We start from the raw sequence: 22,668 nt of genomic DNA on the forward strand, positions 1-22,668 counted from the left end.
TATGGTACCGTAAACAGTGATCGATCAGCAAATTTCTGCACCGTTACAAGAGCTCACTTTGAATTCATGATTGCCTGTCTATTTTGCGATTAGTCAAAGGGCCCCCTCCTACATTTACGCGAAGTTAAGTTATCATTTTGCGAATAGCCGTGAAAATATATGTAGGGGAGACCCGGGACAAATGTAACCAGGGCTTTGGAGCCGGAGCCGGAGCCCGGAGCCGGAGCCCCGGAGCCGTGCATTTTCACCGGAGCTGGAGCCGGAGCCGGAGCTGTACATAAAATTCAGCCGGAGCCGGAACCGGAGCTGGAGCCCGTTATTTGAGGAGTAGCTCCGGCTCCGACCTATTTCATAAGATGCCATTATATATGTATGCAAACAACCACATCTGCTGATATATCATAATTGAACAGCAGGCCTGAATTTTAATGCTGTGCACAGCAATGGCATAAAGTGCGTTCTAGTGCAACTGATGTTGTCGACAATTGACAAGTATTCAGTATGACGTCACAAGCCGGCACGGCGGCACCTATATGTCTTCGTTGCTACATCGGATGTTACTGACGGCTGACAGACTCTAGATTACATTAGATAACTAACCTATGGGTAGATTAGTAATCTATATAGACCAGGAATGGCCAACCTTTTCGGCTAAAGGGGTCCATGCAATTAACGAGCGAGTGTGCGGCCCACTAGCCGCGCCAAGCGGGTAAAATTTTCTAAGTTTATAAATAAACTAGGTCAATAATATTATTACTTGAGTATTGCGGGTCTATTGTATACCCCCCGCTAGGGTCAGTTTGCAAGGACACGACTGTTCGGCGTCTGGTCATGTCGATATCGAAGGTCTCCGATAATATGCGACAATAATGTTGTGCCTACATTTCACCGTCGACGATCTTTATGCGAGCGCAAACGCGAAAAGACTTTCTTGCGTAATTACGAATACAGTTAGACTCAATCGGGTAAATTGGGCGTTTTTTTTTCATTGTCAGTAGGGGGTAGGCTACCAAGCAAGAAATCGTGTGACAATTAAACACGCGAAGCATGAAGAAAAATTTCGCTACTATTTTAGTTTATTGTAATGTACGACGATTTACTGAAAATGTGATTGGACCCTGGATCTGCCAATGCGTCGGAACTGATATTTTAGTCATCAACATCCCAAGTGTCGCAGTCAGAATCGTAATTTTTGGTTGGCATTGCAAGTTCACAATCTGAGCAATTCATTTTCGATAATATAATATAGGAAATTACCTCGCGGGCCACATTTGGCCCGCGGGTTGACAACCCCTGATAAAGATAGGCCCATTCGATAATTTCAGAGCCGGAGCCGGAGCCGGAGCTGGAGTCGGAGCAGTGGTAATAATGCGGCTCCGGAGCTGGAGCCGGAGCTAATGTATGATAGAAGAGAGCTCCGGAGCCGGAGCTGGAGCAGTTCAAATTTCTGACTGCTCCAAAGCCCTGAATGTAACTAGGGGCAAATGTAACAATCGACCTCACCGCTAGTAGGATGGAGAAATCAGCTTGATATTTTAAGTGCGCATGCAGTAGTTATTTCTCCTATTATGCCTGAAGTTACGTTGAGCTACGATGCGAAACCCCAGAATAATTTACAAAAAACGAAATTTTTTACCCTTGAGTAAAGTTTTTCTGGTCTGCAATAATTTGTCTATACCAGAGGTCTCAAACACGCGGCCCGCCAGAGCATTTTGTGCGGCCCGCGACGACATTTTAGATTTTTCCTAATTTGACAATATATAAGTATCACATATCTTTTCAAGTTGTAAAGTGAAAATCCCCTCTAAAATTGCTCTGAAAGCCCTAAATTATTCATCAAACTTCACTTTCACATCAATTCCAAACGCTACCGTGCAGTGGAAGATTCACCATTTCGCCACATTTCCAATTCATGATGACAAAACCTGACCCTTAGACGATTCGTGAGTGAAATTTGTGAGTTGGACTTGGACTACTCAGACTCGGGCTAACTCAATGGCAAAATAAAAATGAATCGAGTGAACTTGGAGTGACTCGGAATGCCGTGAATTTGTTTGAACCATGGACGCAACAAACTAATCGCGTATCAGGAGAATAGTAATAGATCAGAAGGTCGCAGCTTGGTATTTCGCTAACTAAGCAAGTAGTTATGGCAACCATTGGCAATCTGTTGTTACATCTTTGGTCGCTAAACCATGTTCTTAAAGGTGCCGAGTACCGTAGTGGTACGCTCCAACGATGTAATAGTAATGGGCCGTTCGGCGTTCCGACATTTCAATCACTAGGACACATTCATTAATATATTTATATTATATTTATATTTCTTTCTGCTCCTATATTTGAACATATTTGGCCATGAGATTAATAGCCCACTTATCAGAAGTATACCCGAATCCTGGATTGGCATTACAATGCTCAACCTAAAAATGTTCTTATATCAGATTAGTTTCTATTATCAATCTGTTAAATTCAAAATATTCATAGTAGTTGAAAAATTATAACCCGATAGCTTTTATGATGGCATCATACATTTGTCCACCCATATGGAGTATATATCTTATAATTAATATATATCAAGTACAACAACAATTTTATTCAAATAGTTATAAATGTGATGATTCTTCTCGTGCCAGGCCTAAATTGATAAAAGATTAAATCACATTTTGACGATGAGTGTTTACTGTCAGTCTGCTGGATCGGCTCACTTTCAATAAGACTGTTCATTCCCGCCAAATAAGGCCTACTTGGAAAGACATTAGAACACCACTATAAATGCTGCGGGCCGCGGCGTCGTCAAAACTGGAAGACTGGCCCGCGAGCACATTTGAGTTTGAGACCTCTGGTCTAGAAGAATAGTACCTCAACTAGTTACAACGTAATATATATAGCTGAAACAATGTTACTATAGTCTACCGTGGTGATGGAAAGAATAGGACTTGCATCGCCGGGAAGGTACCTTACTGAGACACTAATCATGGTCGAGCGTGTCAGGGGCAATCGTAACACTCTGTTACTTTTGCCCCGTTAAAATATGTTATCAATTCTGAATGACTCTGTTCATATGTTGGTATTACCATTCATATACTGCAGAATAATCTTGCAACAGCCAGAAGTTCACCAGAACAGATACTGCCTTGCGATACCAATTCTAACATGATCATCTGTCGAAACGGCCATACAATAGTGGTGATGTGAATCTGACGGTTCGGTTATTTTCGTGATTCAACCACCCTTTCTCATTTTGATCGACTTTTGGTGTATCGGACTTCAATGGCTTAATTCTCATCCTCTGACTTTGATCATGGCCCACTTACATTTTGATATGCGATGTGAACAATTTATGTTAATTTTCTACAGCACAGAAAATGTCATTATAGCTTTGACGCCACACAATGTTGCGTCCTCGTTTTACTATACTATCATCGGCCCATTCAACCAAGATATGTTAGCCAGGTCGGTTTCGCACCTTCGCAGGTGACCGAATGACCAACCCATTATGCACGCTTAACAACAGAACCTTGGTAGAAGAGGCCGAATATGTGTAGGGAGATGATGGAGTGAATGTGTCTCATGTACACTTTAAGCTTGAACAAGACACGAGGGGTGATATTACATTCAGATGCCATAAATGCGATGGGGCGTAGCCTGGAAGCGTTCAAACGTCTCTTCCTTTAGTTTCATGCAATATTACAATTTGTGCTTCCGTTTTCGTTGTTCATTTAGTTTGAGTTTAGTTATAAATAACACCGTAACAATTTCAGCGATTTTTGCGACCCAAAATTTACATGATTGATTGTTGATTGAGTACAAAATTATTTTTTATATCAACTATCGAGTTGTTGGCTTCTTTATATAAAACGTTGGAAGTGAAATTTCCACGAGAAAAAAACGTAATGTTGGAAAATACGAAAATTGTTACAACTGTCCCCGGTCTCCCCTACCCATGTAGAATATGGTACCGTAAACAGATGTCGATCATTGAATTTCTGCACCAGTTATAAAAGCTGACTTTGATTTTATTGAGGGGGACCGTCCTACATTTACGCGATTTATAGTTATCATTTTGCGAATAACCGTGAAAATACATGTACTCATGTAAAATATGGTACCGTAAACGGTTGTCCATCGTTAAATTATGGAGCCCGTTAAAAAAGCTTACTTTGATTTTATTGAGGGGCCCTCCTACATTTACGCGATTTATAGTTATAATTTCGCGAATAACCCTGAAAATATATGTACCCATGTAGAATATGGTTACCGTAAACAGTGGTCGATCATTAAATTTCTGCACTCGTTATAAAAGCTGATTTTGATTTTGTTGAGGAGGCCCCTCCTACATTTACGCGATTTATAGTTATCATTTTGCGAATAACCCTGAAAATATATGTAGGCCTACCCATGTAACATATGGTACCGTAAACAGTTGTCGATCATTAAATTTCTGAACCCGTTAAAAATGCTAACTTTGATTTTATTGAGGGGGCAGGCGCGCCTTCATTTACGCGATTGATGGTTATCATTTTGCAAATAACACTGAAAATACATTTACCCATGTGGAATATTGTGCCGTAAACAGTTGTCGATCACTAAATTTCTGAACCCGTTTAAAAAGATAACTTTGAAATTATTGAGGGGACTCCCTCCTACATTTACGTGATTTATAGTCGTCATCTTGCGAATAACCATGAAAATCCATGCACTCATGTCGAATATGGTGTCGTAAAGAGGGGTCGATGACCAAATGTTTGCACCGATATAGAAGTGCATACTTTGTTTTTAGCAGACCCTACCGTACTCTATTCATTTTGCAATTAAATGGAAATAACTTCTAAATGCTCCTGAAGGCGCCCTGATTTATTAACATGCTTTTTGCGTCCCCGCCCAGAATCCTTGCAGATTTTGGTATCGCACTATTCACTCGCCAAGTATTCACATAATTTTGAAGGCCCGGCTGCTACTCCTTTTCATCTAATTTATTATTCAGGAGATATTTGTGCAAGAGACGCGATTGCACCCACAAGCATAAAATTTTGTCGTGAATGATTATTACGTTCATGATATTTTTAATTATTATTATACACCTTCTTCTCAGTGCCATAAAATTACAATAACATTTACAATAAACTACTACAGTGTACACAGGAAGTATATATTTTCCGTGACTGGTGCATATCATTCATTTTCAGTAATAGGCCAACTCTATGTCAGTTGCCCTAAAACAAATTAATGGTTAATTTCAGTTTTAAGAATTGACAGAAATTTGCATCAAGCGATTTTGAAATCTATCCAAGTAGCTTACATCACAATTTCAAGTTTTCAAATTCAATTTCCAGCTTTTCAAGTTGACGCATGATGAAAACGAGCTTTTCCGGCTTATTCAATCATAAAATCGATAGAATCTTTGGTAGGTTTGTACATGAGCTACCTTGTAGAAGTTGATCTAATATCTCATTCAACTTACAATTAGGCTTTTTTGTATACGGTACTCAAATTTAAGGTCATTGCTATTGAAAATCATTGGAGTATCCCTCTCATTTCTGTCAACTTTAAAATCCTCATCATTAATAATCATATGGAAGCTATGATAACATAATATGGTGAGAAAATGAGTTCTTATACAATATATAATTTCAAAGTTTGGACAGCAATGTATATTGTAGGCAGAAGTAGGCGATTTGGATAATGTTTAGCTCCTCTTGAAACTGGCGTTCGCAATCTTTGTGTAGACAGAGTTGCGCTAACAATATTTGAATTTGACGGTGTGCATGACTTGTTTTTGAAAATTATTATTGGCCTCGTTCTGATCCCTAACCTTATTATATTGTCACGTTCAAGAGCTTCTTCTATTCTATCTGACTCTGGCTGTTTTATGACCGGTAAATGACACATTGCAAGCATTCAATGTAAAAGTTACCGTAAACATGAAGCTATGTCTTGGTTAGGTAACTTCTGGGACAAGTGATGTTTTGTATTATACCGGCCTTTGTTATTTTCTGTAGGTACTTTTGTTGTATTAGCTGTTAGGAATAAATTATTTTTCTTTAGCTGTTGCCGTAGAAATATAGTCCATGAGTTAATCCTCGTTGAGTCATACCGTAATATTTCTTGATGACAATAAACTCCTCTTGATTGAGTTATCTTGTCAAAGAAGGGGAGTCATTATTGTTTGTTGTTGTTGTTGATGTTGTTGTTGCTTTGAGTAATAATGATGTCTCGACTGCTTTGGTAAGTTACACCACACCAATATCATTTTGTACCCGTATGATAGTTGTTCTTTTTCTTTTTCTTCTTTTTTTCTTGGTTGTTCTTTTTTTACTTTTGGTGTCATTTCTGCTATCATCATTTTGATTGCTACTTTTTTGAAGTACCAAATGCATCAATTCAATTGTCCGGTCATAGTAGTTTCTTCATTCATTGAAAGTTTCAATTCTATGTATGTGTTTTATCAACTTCATTGTTTGGTCACCTTACTGATTGATTAGCTCTTGAACCTTATTCAGGATTGTAACCGAGTCACACGGTTCCGAGTCAAAAGTCAATCCTACTTTTATATTTACTTTTATACTTTTATATAAGTCGAGTCAACAAAATATCACGACTCGAGTCATTGCAATCCTGTGAATGATTCCTTGAAAAAGTATAAACTTTTTCTTGTTGAGTTTATATTGCCACAGTATTTGTGATTAATTTCATATATGAAAATCACATCTTGAACTTGAATGACACAGTTGCCTGTTATGCGTGGACTTTTGAATGATTTTATTGTGAATAGTTGCATACATAATAAACAGTCCGTTGAGTATTAGGGAGTCTGTAGGCATGCAACATATAACAGTTGTAGTGAGAGGGGTGGGAGTCTGGGGAGCGTTGCCCCCCAGAAGTTGCCTTCATAGAAATATGGGGGGCTGGAAGTTTCGCCCAGGGCCTTCCCAATCCTGGGGCCACCACTGCTGGGCACCAGCTATTTTCCTCAGAAAGTCCCGTTTTCGAACGGAAGATGAAGGATTTTAACGAATGGTCCTATTGCACATATCGACCTCTGTGGTATCTAGGCCATGCGTCATCGCTTCGTAAAGCTTTGCAAAACTTCCGGCACGAATTTCGTCATTGTTGCTGTTGCACGTTCTCGGCGCGAATAAGCATTCAACCAGACATAAAAGGTTAAAAAGCCATCACGGGTGACCTCGATACCACTGAGATTGATGAATTGCAAAAGGGTCACTCGCGTGCCACAGCATTGGAAAGGTTAGCGGCGTGTAGAAGAATACTACATGCTGACAATAGTGGTTATTTGCTTTGCGGTTGGGTTTATTCGATCCGCAGACATGTAGCGTTTTCGATAGAGCTATTTAAATATTTCATTTGCCCGACGGAATATGTATAAAATTCTTCGCTACTTACCCTCTGCTCCTGTTGTGATCACAGTTAACCACAATACAAAGAACAAAACTTTCGAAATATCCTTCATCATGAGTCGCCGTAAATCCACTATATCGCTTATTCGTGTTTAGTAACTATACGGTAGCGCAAAGTCATTACGTTTCACTATCTGTTTGAAAGTGCAAAGTTTCAAATGTCATCCTGCAACCAAGCGAAAGTGAACTTACAAAATACGCTTTCATCACGGCAGATTTCGACTCGAGTCGCGTCAAGTCACTTCAAAATTTTTTAAGTGATGTTATCAGTCAAATCAAGTCGTCTCAAATTTTCCGATTTCTCGTCAATTTCAAGTCACCAAATACTACCAAATTTGTGTCGTTTGATGTATCCTACCGGTGCAGATGTATATGTATTTTGTATAGACGAGGGTTGCCATGCGTCCAGAATTTCCCGGACATGTCCGGAATTTCACTGAAAAATCTGCGTCCGGGAGGAATTTCTAAAATATGCCTAAATGTTCGGAATTTTGAAGGCTTGAAGTATGCTCGAAAGTTTTTCGTAAATCAACATAAACAATATTATTTTCAAGCAGATTTATGCAATTCGAAATTCTTCTTCGCGCTGCGCGCGAAGTAATGAAACGTACATTGATATCAGTATGAGCACCAGGCACCACCCCCGCCAAAATGCAACCAAAAATAAATATGAATAACCATCATTTACTGAAATAAGTCTAATCGTAATCGCAATTATAAGCTAATGGTAGGCTTACCATATTTTGGAAATTTAAAAAGAGGACACTTTTTCAGAAATTTGACACTTGCAAAACCGGAGATGAATTCTCAAAAACCGGTGAAATTTTCCCACTTTGTGACCGGTTGACTAAAAAAAGGTTATCTTTTCCGCACAGAGCTCAAAATACCGCTTTTCTTCACGAATTGCTAGGTGGATGACTAAAAAAAAGGTCATCTCTCCGCCCAGAACTAAAATAACCGTTTTTCACTCCGAAATACCCGCCGGAGCGTCAGTTATAGGCTAATTTATGGCATATCACGCGCAATTTGCTCTAATTCTGACCTCAATTTTCAAAAAAGAGGACAAAATCTCAAACAAGAGGGCAAAAGGGCGTCCTCCAGGGACACTTTCAAAAAAGTCAATAAAGAGGACAAATCCTCTTAAAAGAGGACGTATGGTAGCCCTAGCTAACGGTATATTCCTAGAGTTGGAAAGGCCGATTGGGTGCTACAGTTATGGATAGTGGTTCCAAATCTTGGGGTCGTTTGCCTTTATCTGGGGATCGCGATGAGGTTGGACGTAATCACCTTCCTAGGCCGGGAGCAAGTTTGAGGAAGCTGAATTTTTTAGTAATCAGCTTATCAAGTTTTCGGCCGGGCCACGGAACATTTTCAAGTTTGAAATGAGGTCGCAACCATAAGAGGTTGAAAATCACCGGATGTGCAACCTGCTGGTTCATTTCAGAGTAGCCTAATGGAAGAATCAGGACAGAATTCAATCAAAATATTTAACAGCCAAATGCATATAGTAATTGCCCGAGAAGCTACAATCTAGATGAGCAGAGCAAAATATGAAATTGCAGATCGATGCATGGAAGGAGTCAGAATACATTTTTATGGTAAAACAACAAATGTTTATCTACACGTCAATGACGGCATCAAGATCTGTGTCTACGCGTCAAGTGATTTGCGTCTTTAGTCGGGCTGGGCATATTCGAGTACATCAGTGATTAGAATCTGGATCTGACGTGAATGAATGACGTGGAAAGTTCAAATATGCATATTTTATACGACCAAGGAACAAAGAATATAATCCCGGTTCTGCTCCACATTAAAGATAATTGAATATTTTCCCCAGCACATCTATTTCGTATTGCACTTTGTGCCAATGCTGCAGGTTGACCAAGGCTTCACAGTGTCATTTCCACTGGCGTTCTTAGCTTTTACGGTACATGTTTGGTATGCTGCGGTACGACCAAAAGAAGATGAAGTAGGGTATCTATAGTGAGCTCTCATGGTGACAAGTAACGTATAATTTCAGTAATCGAACAAATCATTGCTCAATACTCGAATTTATTCGAATAAATATTCGATTCGGATTGTTGCTGTTTTATGGTGTTTATGGTGTGTGTCGACTATACATTGGTCAATTTTCTGCAGGTTTTTAAGTAGATGGCGACACGTAGCACGACCCACTTCTAGGATTTTTATAAGACGCCGCTTTCACGGATGAGATGGCGAGGAGGAGCCTAGATAGACCTCCAAGACTTAGTTAGGAATTCTGGAGTCGACCTCGGTCGGACTCGAACCCGCAATTCATTAGTATAGCATCTGTGGATTATACCATGCGCTATCTCGCCACCGCATAGCCGTAGTCTTCATCTATAGTAAGCGCTGTAATAATCCACAATTTAAACCGCCATCAAGGTTACTCGATACGCATCCAGCTCTTCATTAAAACCTAGTCATTACATCGTATTCTTTCTCGAGTAGCGCATTGTACATTGTGCGTTTTGAACGGATTAAAATAATAGAACCGCCAATTATACCGATTACAGACCACACAAAATGCCCTGCTCCACACCAGTTTGCGGCCACAGCCTCAGTGTCAATGTCAGTTTATTATCAACGTTATAATTTTAAAACATCAAAATACCGCCATACAATGAAAAGATACGAAGGTGTCGAAACGAATTGGAATAGTCTTTGAAATCAGACACTCACTTGGGCCTGTAAGCGATATAAACAAAAGGCATTCACATTGGATGGAACGAAACAAGAGAATACATAAAATGACGATGTCCGGTAATCTTGAGGGCTGACTAGGATCGTTTCCCGGTAGTTGGTGCTGCAACTGACAGTGAGCACAGGACAACTATCGACAATTTTCAGTTTTTTCAAAATAGATTTAATGATAGCTACACAGTTACGTCATATTCGAATAAAATTAAAATTCGAATATGCAAAAACACGTAGAAATTGAATTAAATAGAGACATAACAAAAATCAATTTCAGTTCTTATTAAATCAGAGCTCATTTTCATACTGATCAGCATGAGAATGACAATGTCTGTACACCAACCAATCTTGGATCGTTTCGCACTATACAGTTCTCTGTAGCATTTTCACGAAAATGATAAATTCGATCAGAATTAAGATGAGACCTTTGAAAGATTTCACAAATACGATTAGAATTATAATAACAGCATTTCGCTCTAATAATAATCTAATTACACAACTAGATATATCTAGAGTTGCCATACGTCCGGAATTTACCGGACATGTCCGGAATTTCACTATTAAAACTGCGTCCGGGAGGAATTTCTAAAATATGCCTAAATGTCCGGAATTTTGACGGCTTGAAGTAATTTCATAATTTCTTCGCAAATCAACCTAAACAATGTTATTCTGGACCGATTTATGGAATTTATCTTCGCGCTGCGCGTGATTTAGGAAAACATATATTGCTTTCAATATTGGGACTACCACCTCGAAAAAACTGCAATCAAAAAGAAATAAAAATAACACTCATTTCCCAAAATAAGTCTGATTGTAATCGCAATTACAAAATAACGGTATATTCAGAGAGTCGGTTTGGGCCGTTTGGATGCTTATTCGAAGAAGGTGGTTCTAAACCTGGGGTAGTTTGCCTTTATAAACTATATAGCAATATATAGAAGAACCAATAAGATTGACATAATTCATTCAAATCATTTAACGACCAGATGATATATAGTAAGTCCCCACAAGTCGCATCGATTACCTTACGGTGAGCCCAAGATCAGTGTTCATTGAGACTGGAGGAGGCTGAAAAGATGTGGCTTCGGCCCTGGTTAAAACTTACAACACACAACATCATACTCCTGAACCGGATTATGACCATCTCTAGTCGATAGACAAGGCTTTGCTGGTGGGACGTCATATTTATCGACAATTTGTTAAGACCTTATTTCAACATCCGCTAGTGGGTGCTGAAGAGAGTCCGGAATTTGTGCTGCAAAAATATGTTAACCCTAAGCTACATCGATTACCCTATGGTGGGCCCAAGATCAGTGCATTTTTTAGGCGGAAGGTGGCAGAAAAAATGTTGTTTCGGACCTGATTAAAATAAACACACAATCAGATAGCCGTCCCGACCTAACAGTATAGCAGGGCTGTCAAACACAATCCCGACAGGCCAGTCACGGCCCGCCAGACGATTTCATCCGGCCAATGGAGAAATCTATTGCAGACCCTAGCAAGTATCAATCACCATCACATTACAGGTGGCCCAATTCATGACCTATGTTCCACCCCATTCCTGTATACAGTCGATTGGCAATGTTTTGCTAGTGTGACGTCATATTGACAGACGATGTGTTATATCTAATTTTTAAATCCGCTAGTGGGCGCTAAAGAGTGTCCTAAATTTGCTTCACAAAAATATAGTAACCCTAGTATAGACCTCGTCAAGTCGTCAAACCTGTCAAACTTGCTGTCGTGCAATTTATAAACGCTATACTACACTGGGAGCATAATTCATTGTCAGTGACTTCTATTGACTAAACTTTTGCATGAATGCTGTAGGCAGGCAGCTCCGAGCTCATGTGTACTGAGGAGAACTAATGTTTAGGCTTGTAGGAGAAATTTGCCTGGCTGAAAAAGGAACTACTTTAGCTCATATTGTGACATAACTTTCCAATCAACATCCATTCGACTGAATGCTGAGAGCCTATGGGATGTATGAACCTTTCTCTCCAAGAAAGTCGTCTCGAAAATTTTTTGTCCGAGTCACGACTAATTCCACAGTTCTAATCTGCCGGGGCAAGAAAAGACAACTTTTTAATCAACAGCCATTCCACTCAATGATGAGTTCCTTTGGAATTTATGAACCTTTCTCTCAAACAAAACGACTTGAAAACATAAGTCCGAGTCACGAATCATTCCACAGTTCTAGTACGTTGCGCTACGAAATATAAATGAAGAAAATTCGCCTGGTGTAAATGAGTAGTCGATAAACCTCATGAATATCACAAACAACAGCATTATGTTGCGTATGAGTCATTTGACGTCATGTTGGGACAGTAATTCGAGTCGAGTCATGACTTGAGGATCCAGTTTTTCATCAAACTTTGAACTCAGTGTGCACTTTCTTGCCTTCTCGGAATTAGGTATCAATGCCACTGACTTATTTCTTATTGGGGAGTTACTTGAAACCGCAATTCCGCCGTCGGATGGTTATAATGTGCCCTGTAAACATGTTCGACATCGACTGTTTTGAGGGATTATTTATCGGAAATAATTATTAGAAAAATCTCAGCATTTGTTAGAAATGTCCGGGACAATCCAAACATTTTCAATCTACTCAGAATTGCTTCAGAGGCCGCAAAAAGTCGTCTGGCTGGCCTATGTTTGACAACCCTGATCTAGAATCCTAATGTGGCTATAAATTGGTAAATTGGCTATGTCATCTTCCTATTATAAATAACCTCCAACCGTTGCGTGCAGGGATGGAGTTGACTACAGGTGCCCTTCCGATCTGTCATTAGGAACAATGACTGATTTTAAGGTGTTCATTTGTTATTTTCTGAATGATGAGCTATACATAAGCCATCATGTGTCAGATAGTAAATGCGTTGTTCATTGATCTATCTCCGGGGCGGCAAACCAATTTTAGTCATCAACATTCCAAATTTCGCGATAAGGCTAATTAAATTTTGGTTGGCTTATATCAAGTACATAATCAATTTACGTGGTCAATCCATCTTTGAACGTGAAAATTTCTTCGAGGATCACGGGTACGCCACCCCCAATATAGCTAGAACAGTGGTTCTTAACCTTTTTCTTCCAGTGACCCAATTGCTGAAAATTCCATGGTCTTCCTCCCCTCCCCCACCCATATTTCAAGGTTTGTACTAAAGACGATGGAATGTATCAATCGTACAGGTCCAGTCGAGGCTGCCAGTTTAAACTTAACTATTAGAAACATTTCGTGGTTGAATCGCACCCGATGACCGCTCAACTTATTAACGATCCTATCTGTATATGTTACTGTTGGGTACAGCCCCATACCTATCGGGTTCGGGCCCAATACACACATATCCTAATTCCACCTCTGCGATTGGCCGTACAATTGGGGATGGTCACAATGATTCCGGTACTCGAATCTGAATCGTGTAATAATCCTAATGCTTTGAGTCGGATAGTGAAAGATGATTGGTTCGAGTACTGGAATTATGATATACGCCCCTTGCAAATGATGGCAAATTTACCGACGGCAATTATAGTTTAGATACGACAGCAAACAGAATTATATCGCGGTCATAAACCCTACGTGCCTATACATACATGCATAATTTGGATAAAATTGTTGTACTCGATTTATACCGCGGCATCACGCATAAGTCTGAGGTAGGTTCTGGTTTTGTGTGCCATGGGTGTGCCGGATTTCGATGAGCAAGACACAATACATCTCGGAACATTTTGTCGGGAAGCCCCAATCTATTGTTTTACTGAAACTGTGTTAAGGGACACTTTGCAATACTCAATTCGTATGAGAGTGCCCGAATCTAGTTGAATCTAGTTGTCTGGTTAAAGCAGGGGTGGGAAAACTTCAGCCCGCGGGCCGCATGCATCCCGCACACCGTTCTGTGCAGCCCGCGAGAGTCTAAAGAAACTTATTCAAAATATTGATAAAATGCCTACTAAAAATGGAATTAATGCAGGGACTTGATTAAACTTTTTCTTAGTATATTTCACCATGATAATAAGGCATTGGTTCTCAAACTGGGGGCGCACCCCTCTTTGAGGCGTGAACGCATCTGAAGGCGGGCGCGAATCTGAGCTCGAAAGAAAAAATATTTCGCGCTCCGAGCGATTTACATCCCCTTCATAATTATTGCTCTGTATTTAGTCTGAATTTCATGTTTAAAAAGCTTCTATCCGCAGTCGTAACCTTACATGTCATCAAACTATCGGTAAGGTTTGCTAGCATCCTGGATGCGTTTTGTGACATGACGATAAGGTGGACGCGAAATATTTTACCATCATAAGGGAGGTGCGTGTCTTAAAAAGTTTGAGAACCACTGTTCGAAGGTAAATACTTCCTATATTATATTTTTATGTTTGATTTCTGGCGCGACAGCCCGATCTCAAGGCCCACGAAGATTGAAAGGTTTCAACTGGTAAACATCACGGAAATCCTAAACGAGATTGAACTAATTCGGATCACGAGTGTGATTTCAGATTGGCCACTCCAGTTTGAATTATTTCAGTGCGTGTCTTAGGTAGATTCGTTCTCTGTATGTGTGGAATTAGGATATTTATATTTTATCTACACATAGTAGAAGCTTGTTTGAAGCCAACATGGTTATGATGCTGTCAGCATTGTGTGTCCTGGAACTGAACCAAATGTGGGATTAGTAAATCTATGAACAGATCGCTGCTCACAGACTAAATTTTCAATTATATTCTAAAAATCGGGACAACCGACTTTCATCACTATGTTTTTGACAAATTGGTTACTGACCTCGTTTAAGACGCGTCTACGATATCATCAAAGCAGAGTTTGGATTTTTTTAAATAAATATATATATCATCTCCATGTCCTCACTGTATAATCAAATACCAATGTTGCGTTTTGGCTTACAGTCCGAATTTTATATAGTGCAGCCCACGAATGGATTCAAATGTTAAATGCGGCCCGAGAGCTCAGAAGTTTGCCCACCCCTGAGTTGAAGACGCATTGATTGGAGTACTTGGCTGTAATAAGATTTATAACGTTTACGTGTATAATATATTGATATAAATTAATATTCCTCTGATGATTACACGATCAGGAAAAGATCAGCAAGCAATAATAGAACAAATTCGAAACCAACTTCCAGCAGTCGTCAAGTCATGTCTTACTGATGTCGAACTTGGACCAGCAACTCTTGCCTATGACATTTCTGACCATTACCCAATCCTCTGCGAACTAGACCTTGTGCGGAAAAATTCTCCACTCAACTATACACTACGAAGGGACCGAAGTAATTTGTCCAAATATAACTTGTTACTTGATGGGTATGACAAGTTCAGATATTTTGTAGACTCCAGTGTAGGGGTCCTAGTCGCTGAGCGGGGACTAGTTATAACGCATAATATATAATACATACAACAGTACATATATCGCCAATTCACTACAACGCCATTTGACTGTAAAAGTTCGCAGACACAGAACCATGTGACGCCATCATTATAAGGCAACTTAATATTTGCAACATAACAATTACAGATAAACCGGAAATAGTCACTAGTCTAATCCTTCTTATTCGCTTCAGACACCTTTGTTACGCATAACAAGCGCGCGAGCTTCGGGTTGTATAAAATAGATGTTGTATATAGGGTGGTTTTAACTAATCACCTACCTATCGGTGACTAGTTGGCCAGAAAGATCACCTAATTTTGCTAATGGCCTTCCTCAAGAATAGTTATCTGCCTACGACACTATAGCCTACACTCTGTCGTAATTATTTTTCTTGGCTACAATACTGACACTAATCCCAGAGAACATTAGATAATGTTTCCTTTTAATGAATATTGGTGGGTAATCACACCCCTGTTGTTTGACACTGCACAGTGCACATGTGTGAATAAAGGCGTCTTATGGGCCGCCGTGGCAGTTAGTTTCAACTTCAACGAAAGCTGTACAGTATACATAAACAGCGAACCATAATGTATACGGCTATGGCCAACTGATATATGTCTTCCTCATTTTTAAAGGCATGCATGTTCCTATATTGGTATATTACGGATGTTCAATTAATGCAGCACAGCATACAAGAATTTACAGTTCAAACATCAAATTACGCCATGAACTTTTCAATTACCGTGTCTCATCTCTAATATAATCTTTGGAGTGCAAAATAAGTAAGTCAAGAAATACAATGCATTACATGCTATAGCTACATTAAAATAACTATTTCACCATATAGCCAAAAATATGATTCATAAGTGTTTATAAAGTGCGAATAATGATACAGGACGAGTGACCACTACTGCCTGACACAAATATCCATCATGCATCAATCATCAAATCTTCACTCCGACATGTAGGCTATTAAAAGGGTCATATAAAGATACCATAACACACAGCCTAATAACTCGGTTCTCAAGCAGTATGTTATTTCGATATATCATCTCAGCGTGGATTTTTTCCTTACCAAATGACATTCGAACTTTAATACAATGCGTCAATACTGCTGACTACAACTATACACTTTTGGTAAATATAATTTTTGATAATATCTGGATACTCGATCCTCATCCATAATGAGCTCCTAGTACCATAAAGAGATATTTTAATCATTTCCGAAATATGCACGGTTTCAAATCTTCCGCTTAATACGGCATTCTGAAACTGGTCAACAACATCTTTACAATTAATTCAACTAATCTGGCTCTCATGATGCTTCTGCTGGCAGATGCACGGTTCATTTAATAGCATTACATTGATATTTGAAGTTTGGACTTAAGACTTCTAATATGCCCTATTACTATCCTATTCTCGAATCCAAAAATATTTGGAATTATCCGGCCTATGTTTAGATCCGCGCTAAGGCAAGAATGACGACGACTAACGCATTATCCTATATTTAATGTCTGACGAACAACTTCTGGCCATATTTCCAAGCTTCCGGTATTTAAATTCAGCTAACTTCCCCATCGCATCAATCGGGCATTTAACTTGGTGACGTATTTTCTAGTTCATGATGCCATCAACCTCAATCTGATTTCACTTTTGGTGTTGAAAAATGAAAGATTTATATAAACCTTTGTTATTTTTATAGCATAACTCTTGTTGCATCGTTATTCTAAATTTTTAACAGTAACACATACATAACAGTCCAAATTTTAAATAGCGCCAGTTAGCCATAGTTGCTATACATTCATCATCGTACCCAAATCCTAGAATTACGGGCCCCCAATCGATGATCGTTTGGTTATAATAACTGTGATGCCCGCTTCTATACCGACTCGTATGTCAATCCTTTTCCTACTTGTGCTACATTATAGCTCGCCTGCAAACATATTTACATATTATATATCGGTATTTGTGATAAATTACATCGGTATTTATAAGTAATTACATAACTTCACGGGGCTCGATGTTATAGAACTACTAAATTAGTATTAATACCGTTATTTCCCATTTCTACCATAAAAGTAACCAGGTTGTTGTTATATCCAACCGGTAAAAAGCAGTGTGCCCATTAATAAATAACCGTTTATGACCTGGTCGATTTTGCGTGAGCTCCGAGATCCGTACTTGGACCCATAGGCGCCGAGTTACGGGGTGGTGGGGTGGCGCAGCCACCACATGACACTTGTATGGGGTGGCGGCCACTCCATACGAAATGCTTGAACGCCCGCGGTCTGTCAATTCGAGTCCGTGATATCGCGTAATGCCAACTATTTACCATTTACCGATACGCGTGGGAATAATTTAATACGCAGCTTCGCCGGCGACGATTTTAGATTGTAATCCGCGATTAGTAATCATACAATAGAAGTAGCCTCATCACCAAAGTGCGCATATTCATTGCTCTAACAAGGCTTTGTCAACTTTTATCGGAAAATGCAATAATGCAGCTCAAATGTCGATATAATGAGTACACAATTGTCGCGATGTCAGACTCGGAACCCCATTGTGCTGTACGCAAGTTGAGGAATTACTGATTAGATGCGCGCTTTCTCGTTTGCTATCATCTGTAGGCTACTAATTCGTGTCTGCTTTATATACTCGTACTCCCTCGGTGTCACTTTGATTGTTATTAATACTGCGCATTGTGCAGTGCACGGCGTTGAATTACGTTGTAAAATATTGATGCAGCACGAGATTCTCGGCGGCGCAAATTCTGAATTTATTCGATTAGTTTGTGCGCAACCATATCGCGGATCGAATTTCTAACCTTTGGGATTTGTATTTCTATTGATAAGATCGCGGCATGCGCCCACATTGCTCTTGCTGGAATAACACGTGGATAATAATAATAGCGCGCCATTTTACGATCAAATGGCTGATCGGGGCCTACGTATTATCGATGCTGCGTGCTGCAAACTAGCGAGAATCATTCGTATGCGAAATAAGTCATCGAAAGCTCATGTGCACTATCGTCGCTGGTTTGATTTAGCGTGTCCGCATGCAGGCCTGGTGCCGTCCGCAGAAACATCGCCAAACAGTAACAATCTCTGAGTGTAATATTGTTTGCGTGCATGTATCTTTTGATTAAAACTTATGCCCGCGTCTAAACAAATTGTGCTTGTTGTAATTGCCGAATCTGGTTATTTAGATATGACTAGCGCACCCTCTAATTGTAAGTATTGCGGGTTTGCAGCATGTCTGCAATTTCGTTATCAGCGCAACCTTGTCGGCGGATTGGACAGTTCGATAAAATTGATCACCACTATGTATTTCGCACAGCGTACTGATGCTGATTTCAGCCAACCAACGGTCTTTATTAGATGTACAAATTCGACCTCATCGTTACAATCATAGATTTCATCGCGCGCTCCGAGTAACACCATCTCTTATCGCGAGTTGACGACCAAATATACGTTCACCTTATACAAATTCAAGTGCATTATTTGCATCGGTGAGGACCGCAAGCCGCGTTCAAAATATTTTGTGAACCACTTTTGTGATAAATATTCTCGGAGCGCACAGTTGAACAGTGTTTTATCGTATGTGCCTGTTAGTTGGAATTTATTCCAGTGCCCATAATATTATTCCAATTATGCTTCGCGAACGTAAATCGGGAAATGCAGCAATGCAGTAAGAAATCGATGATTTAATCAACAACCAATTGTCGCGATGCGAGCTACCCAATACCAAGTAAAAACACTGTGTTGGCGGTACGACATAATTACTGATTCGCCGCACGCGTTTGTAATCATCATTTTTGTCTGTCTTTCGTGTTCCAGAATTGTCGCGCATTGTTACTACTCACTGTGCTCGGTCCAGCGATGAATGCCGAGGGAGAGCTCGGCAATCAATGACCTAATTTCGCAATCATCTCAGCGGGAGATCGCGTCTCATTAAATTGTGCGATATGCGTACACAGACGAATCTCGCTAATTGTTCGCGGCAGCGCGTAACACTGATAAAACTTGCTTAATCGCAACTGAATATTAGCATCAGAATAGTAATTTCAAAAGGACGGGGTTTTGCATTCCAAAAGGACGGGATTTTGACACTCTATGGCAGGGCCGGCCAACCCGTGGCCCGCGGGTCACATGTGGCCCGCGAGAAGGTTTTCAGTGGCCCGCAAGGTAATTTCCGAAATTTCTAATGTTATCAAAAATGGATTACACAGATTGTGAACTTGTGAGGCCAACCAAAAATTTGATTAGTCTGGCCGCAACACTTGAGATGTGATGACTAAAATATCAGTTCCGACGCATTGGCAGATTCATGAGCCAGTCACATATTGGTAGATCTTCGTACACTACAATAAAGCAGAATAATTTGTGATAGATTTATCAAAAGTAAAAATTTTCTACACGCTTCGCGCAACATGTTGTCACTCGATTTCTTCCTTTTAATATTGTTGCCCATTTGTAAAAATGAAAGAACGCCTAATGTGTCAGATTGAATCCAACTATATTCGCGATTACGAGACAGAGTGTCGTTGAACATATGCGACTTTGCGTTTGCACTTGCAGAAAGACCGTCGACTATGAAACCTCTAGGCACAAAATGATTGACGCATGTTGGTCGAAACTTTCGATATCGATATGTCCAGACGCCAATAGCCCAGTACTTGCAAACTGAGCCCAGCGATATACAGCAGGCCCACAATATAGTCAGGTGACAATATTATTGACATGTGAACTTGAAAAATTTTTCGCGCTTCGCGCGGCTAGTGGCCCGCGCAACAGTTCGTCAATCGAATGTGGCCCTTTGGCTGAAAAGGTTGGCCAACCCTGTATGGCTACGCGCCTGCCGCCACCCCATGCAAAAATAAAAGTCGGCGCCTATGTTGGGCCCACCCTGTCTTTACTATATATGAACGATATATCATTATGCTCCGATTTTACTACAACTCTCTTTGCAGACGATAGCCACCTGTCACTTTCCTCAGGAAATGCCGAGAACCTTGTGTTAAAAGCCAATGCTCTTCTTGACTATATAAGTACCTGGTTATTTTGCAACAAATTGTTTGTCAATGTCAAAAAGTGCTAAACACTTCCAATAGGCAAGGAAAAGTACAGATCAGAGTTATCAAGTCCCAAATATGCAGGAAAGTTGGCAATTTCAGGCCAACAGCTAGACCTATGCAAGTCTATCAAGTACCTTGGTATTCATATAGATCAGGGGCGGGCAACTTCTCCAGTCAGCGGGCCAGATATAGGAAAGTTAAGTACTTGGCGGAACGGATTGCTGAATCGAAACATTTTTCGTCCATTTACCCACATATATAAAGAATAAATCGTATTTAATGAATGTATTTTAACGACAGCAATGTCATTTCAATGCCATTTCTCGCCGATAATGACGAAGACAATGTGGATTTGAGAGCAGCATTGTCATACAGCCGCCGCTATGTCTGCTTCTCTCTCATCAATTAATACACGGTGCAATCCATAATTACGATTTCCAGGCGTCCGATGAACCCGGTACCCCAAATTTACCAATATATCAATTCATCTGAGTTGAGTACATGGTCAATGCCGATAATGCAAGCCTTCTCGCTACGACGAACTTACGCGTAAGCTGTACTCTCGCACGCTGCGCAGTACGCACACACGTATGTAATAACATACAGTCACTAAAATTTGACGTTTAAGCAGAGGTGGTCAGTAACGAAGTACTTCTACTTTTTCGAAGTACTCAAGTAGTTTTCCTCTACTTCTGGTACTCAATCAAGTAGATCTTATTTTCGCTACTCCTACTTCTACTTCGTAATATTTTGTGATCTACTTGCTTACTTTTCGCCATTTTCAGTTTTTCAAGTAGAAGTAGTTTAATCCTCCAAACGGGAAGATAGCCTGAGGAATTTCGGGGCTGTTTTCACGGAGCATCAACATTTAGTTTTCATAAAATTTGAGTAAAGCCCATAATTTTCGTCGCGCTTCGCGCGCAGTGGATACGGAGTCACAAGTAGTATTTCACGAAAGTACCGGTGAATATAATTTAGGTAGCGGGTTGGCGTGGTTCCGTTCACACCGCATTGTCGCCCTTCGCCATATCAAATATTTCATCACAGTATATAATATTATGGCTCATGGCTCTAATTAATATCAGTTCTTTTGTCTGGATAACATACATGTTGAAGTATAAAAGCAAGTGTAGTAATGCCTTTAATTTCCGGAAATGAAGCTGCACAGTATGGCATTTTTACTATCCGGCATATCTTTTATTAACGTTTACTAATCGTGCAAAAGCGTTTACACCGTATCCTATACGATTTCTCCGTATTGCTCTTCGACTAAACTACAGGCCCTATATTAAGGGGGAGGGCGCCATACCATAATATTTTCTAAAACGTGCGGCTCGAGTAAACAGAGAAATATTATCACATTTCCATAACAATACTATCACTTTCATCCCATGCAGAAGAATGCTTATGCTGTCAAAAATTGGATTCCTCCTGGTATGCATCAATAAGAATAAAGCTCGGCACCTTTCGCATAGCTCAATTTACACCTTTCGACAATCCATGTGAACGAATTACGATCGTTTTCACAACTACTTACTTACTTAAGTAAATTTAAAGTCAGTCAATCCTACTTATACCTTACACTTTAAGTAGTTTTAGGTTGCTTATGGAAGAAGTACTTCTACTCGTACTTGACTAGATTTTTTCGTCGCTACTTCTACTTCTACTTGAGTAACTTTATTGACTACTTTGACCACATCTGCGTTTAAGTAGGGTTAGCATACGTCCTCTTTTAAGAGGATTTGTTCTCCTTTTTGACTTTTCTGAAAGTGTCCTCCCAAATATCCCCTGTTTTAAGATTTTGTCTTCTTTTTGGGAATTTTGGTTAGATATAGGGCCAAATTCGACTGATACACAATAAGTCAGCACTGCAGTAACGCTCCGGCGACTATTTTGGCAGCTGGGCCGGAAAGTTGACCTATTTTTAGTCAACCACCTGATAATGTTAAAGAAAAAATGTATTTTGGGCGCTGAGTGATAAACTTGACTTTTTTTCGTCAACCGATCACGAAGTGTGAAAATTTTTCCATTTTTTTCAGGATTTTCCTCCGGTTTTGCAAGTTTTAAAATTATCTTTTCAGATTTACAAAGAA

At 39.8% G+C, this 22,668-nt stretch overlaps 1 protein-coding gene across 2 annotated transcripts in view; it reads right to left on the reverse strand.

Annotated features, from left to right (window-relative positions):
* The window catches only part of LOC145434241 (uncharacterized), a 67,763-nt gene extending 59,607 nt beyond the window's left edge, over positions 1 to 8,156 (reverse strand). Inside the window, exon 1 of one of the 2 annotated variants that reach the window (XR_013913310.1) lies at positions 7,402 to 8,156. Coding sequence is in view for 1 of the 2 variants with exons in the window: in XM_080311589.1 (XP_080167715.1) it covers positions 7,402 to 7,471 (70 nt within the window). In the remaining variant the exon portion in view is untranslated. The remainder of the gene's footprint in view (positions 1 to 7,401) is intronic. The other variant, XM_080311589.1, reaches the window with a different exon arrangement.
* Positions 8,157 to 22,668: the final 14,512 nt, after the last annotated feature.

Source organism: Botryllus schlosseri, chromosome 2 (assembly GCF_051294905.1).
Source record: "Botryllus schlosseri isolate E-star chromosome 2, Bs_hap1, whole genome shotgun sequence".
NCBI classification, from domain to species: domain Eukaryota; kingdom Metazoa; phylum Chordata; class Ascidiacea; order Stolidobranchia; family Styelidae; genus Botryllus; species Botryllus schlosseri.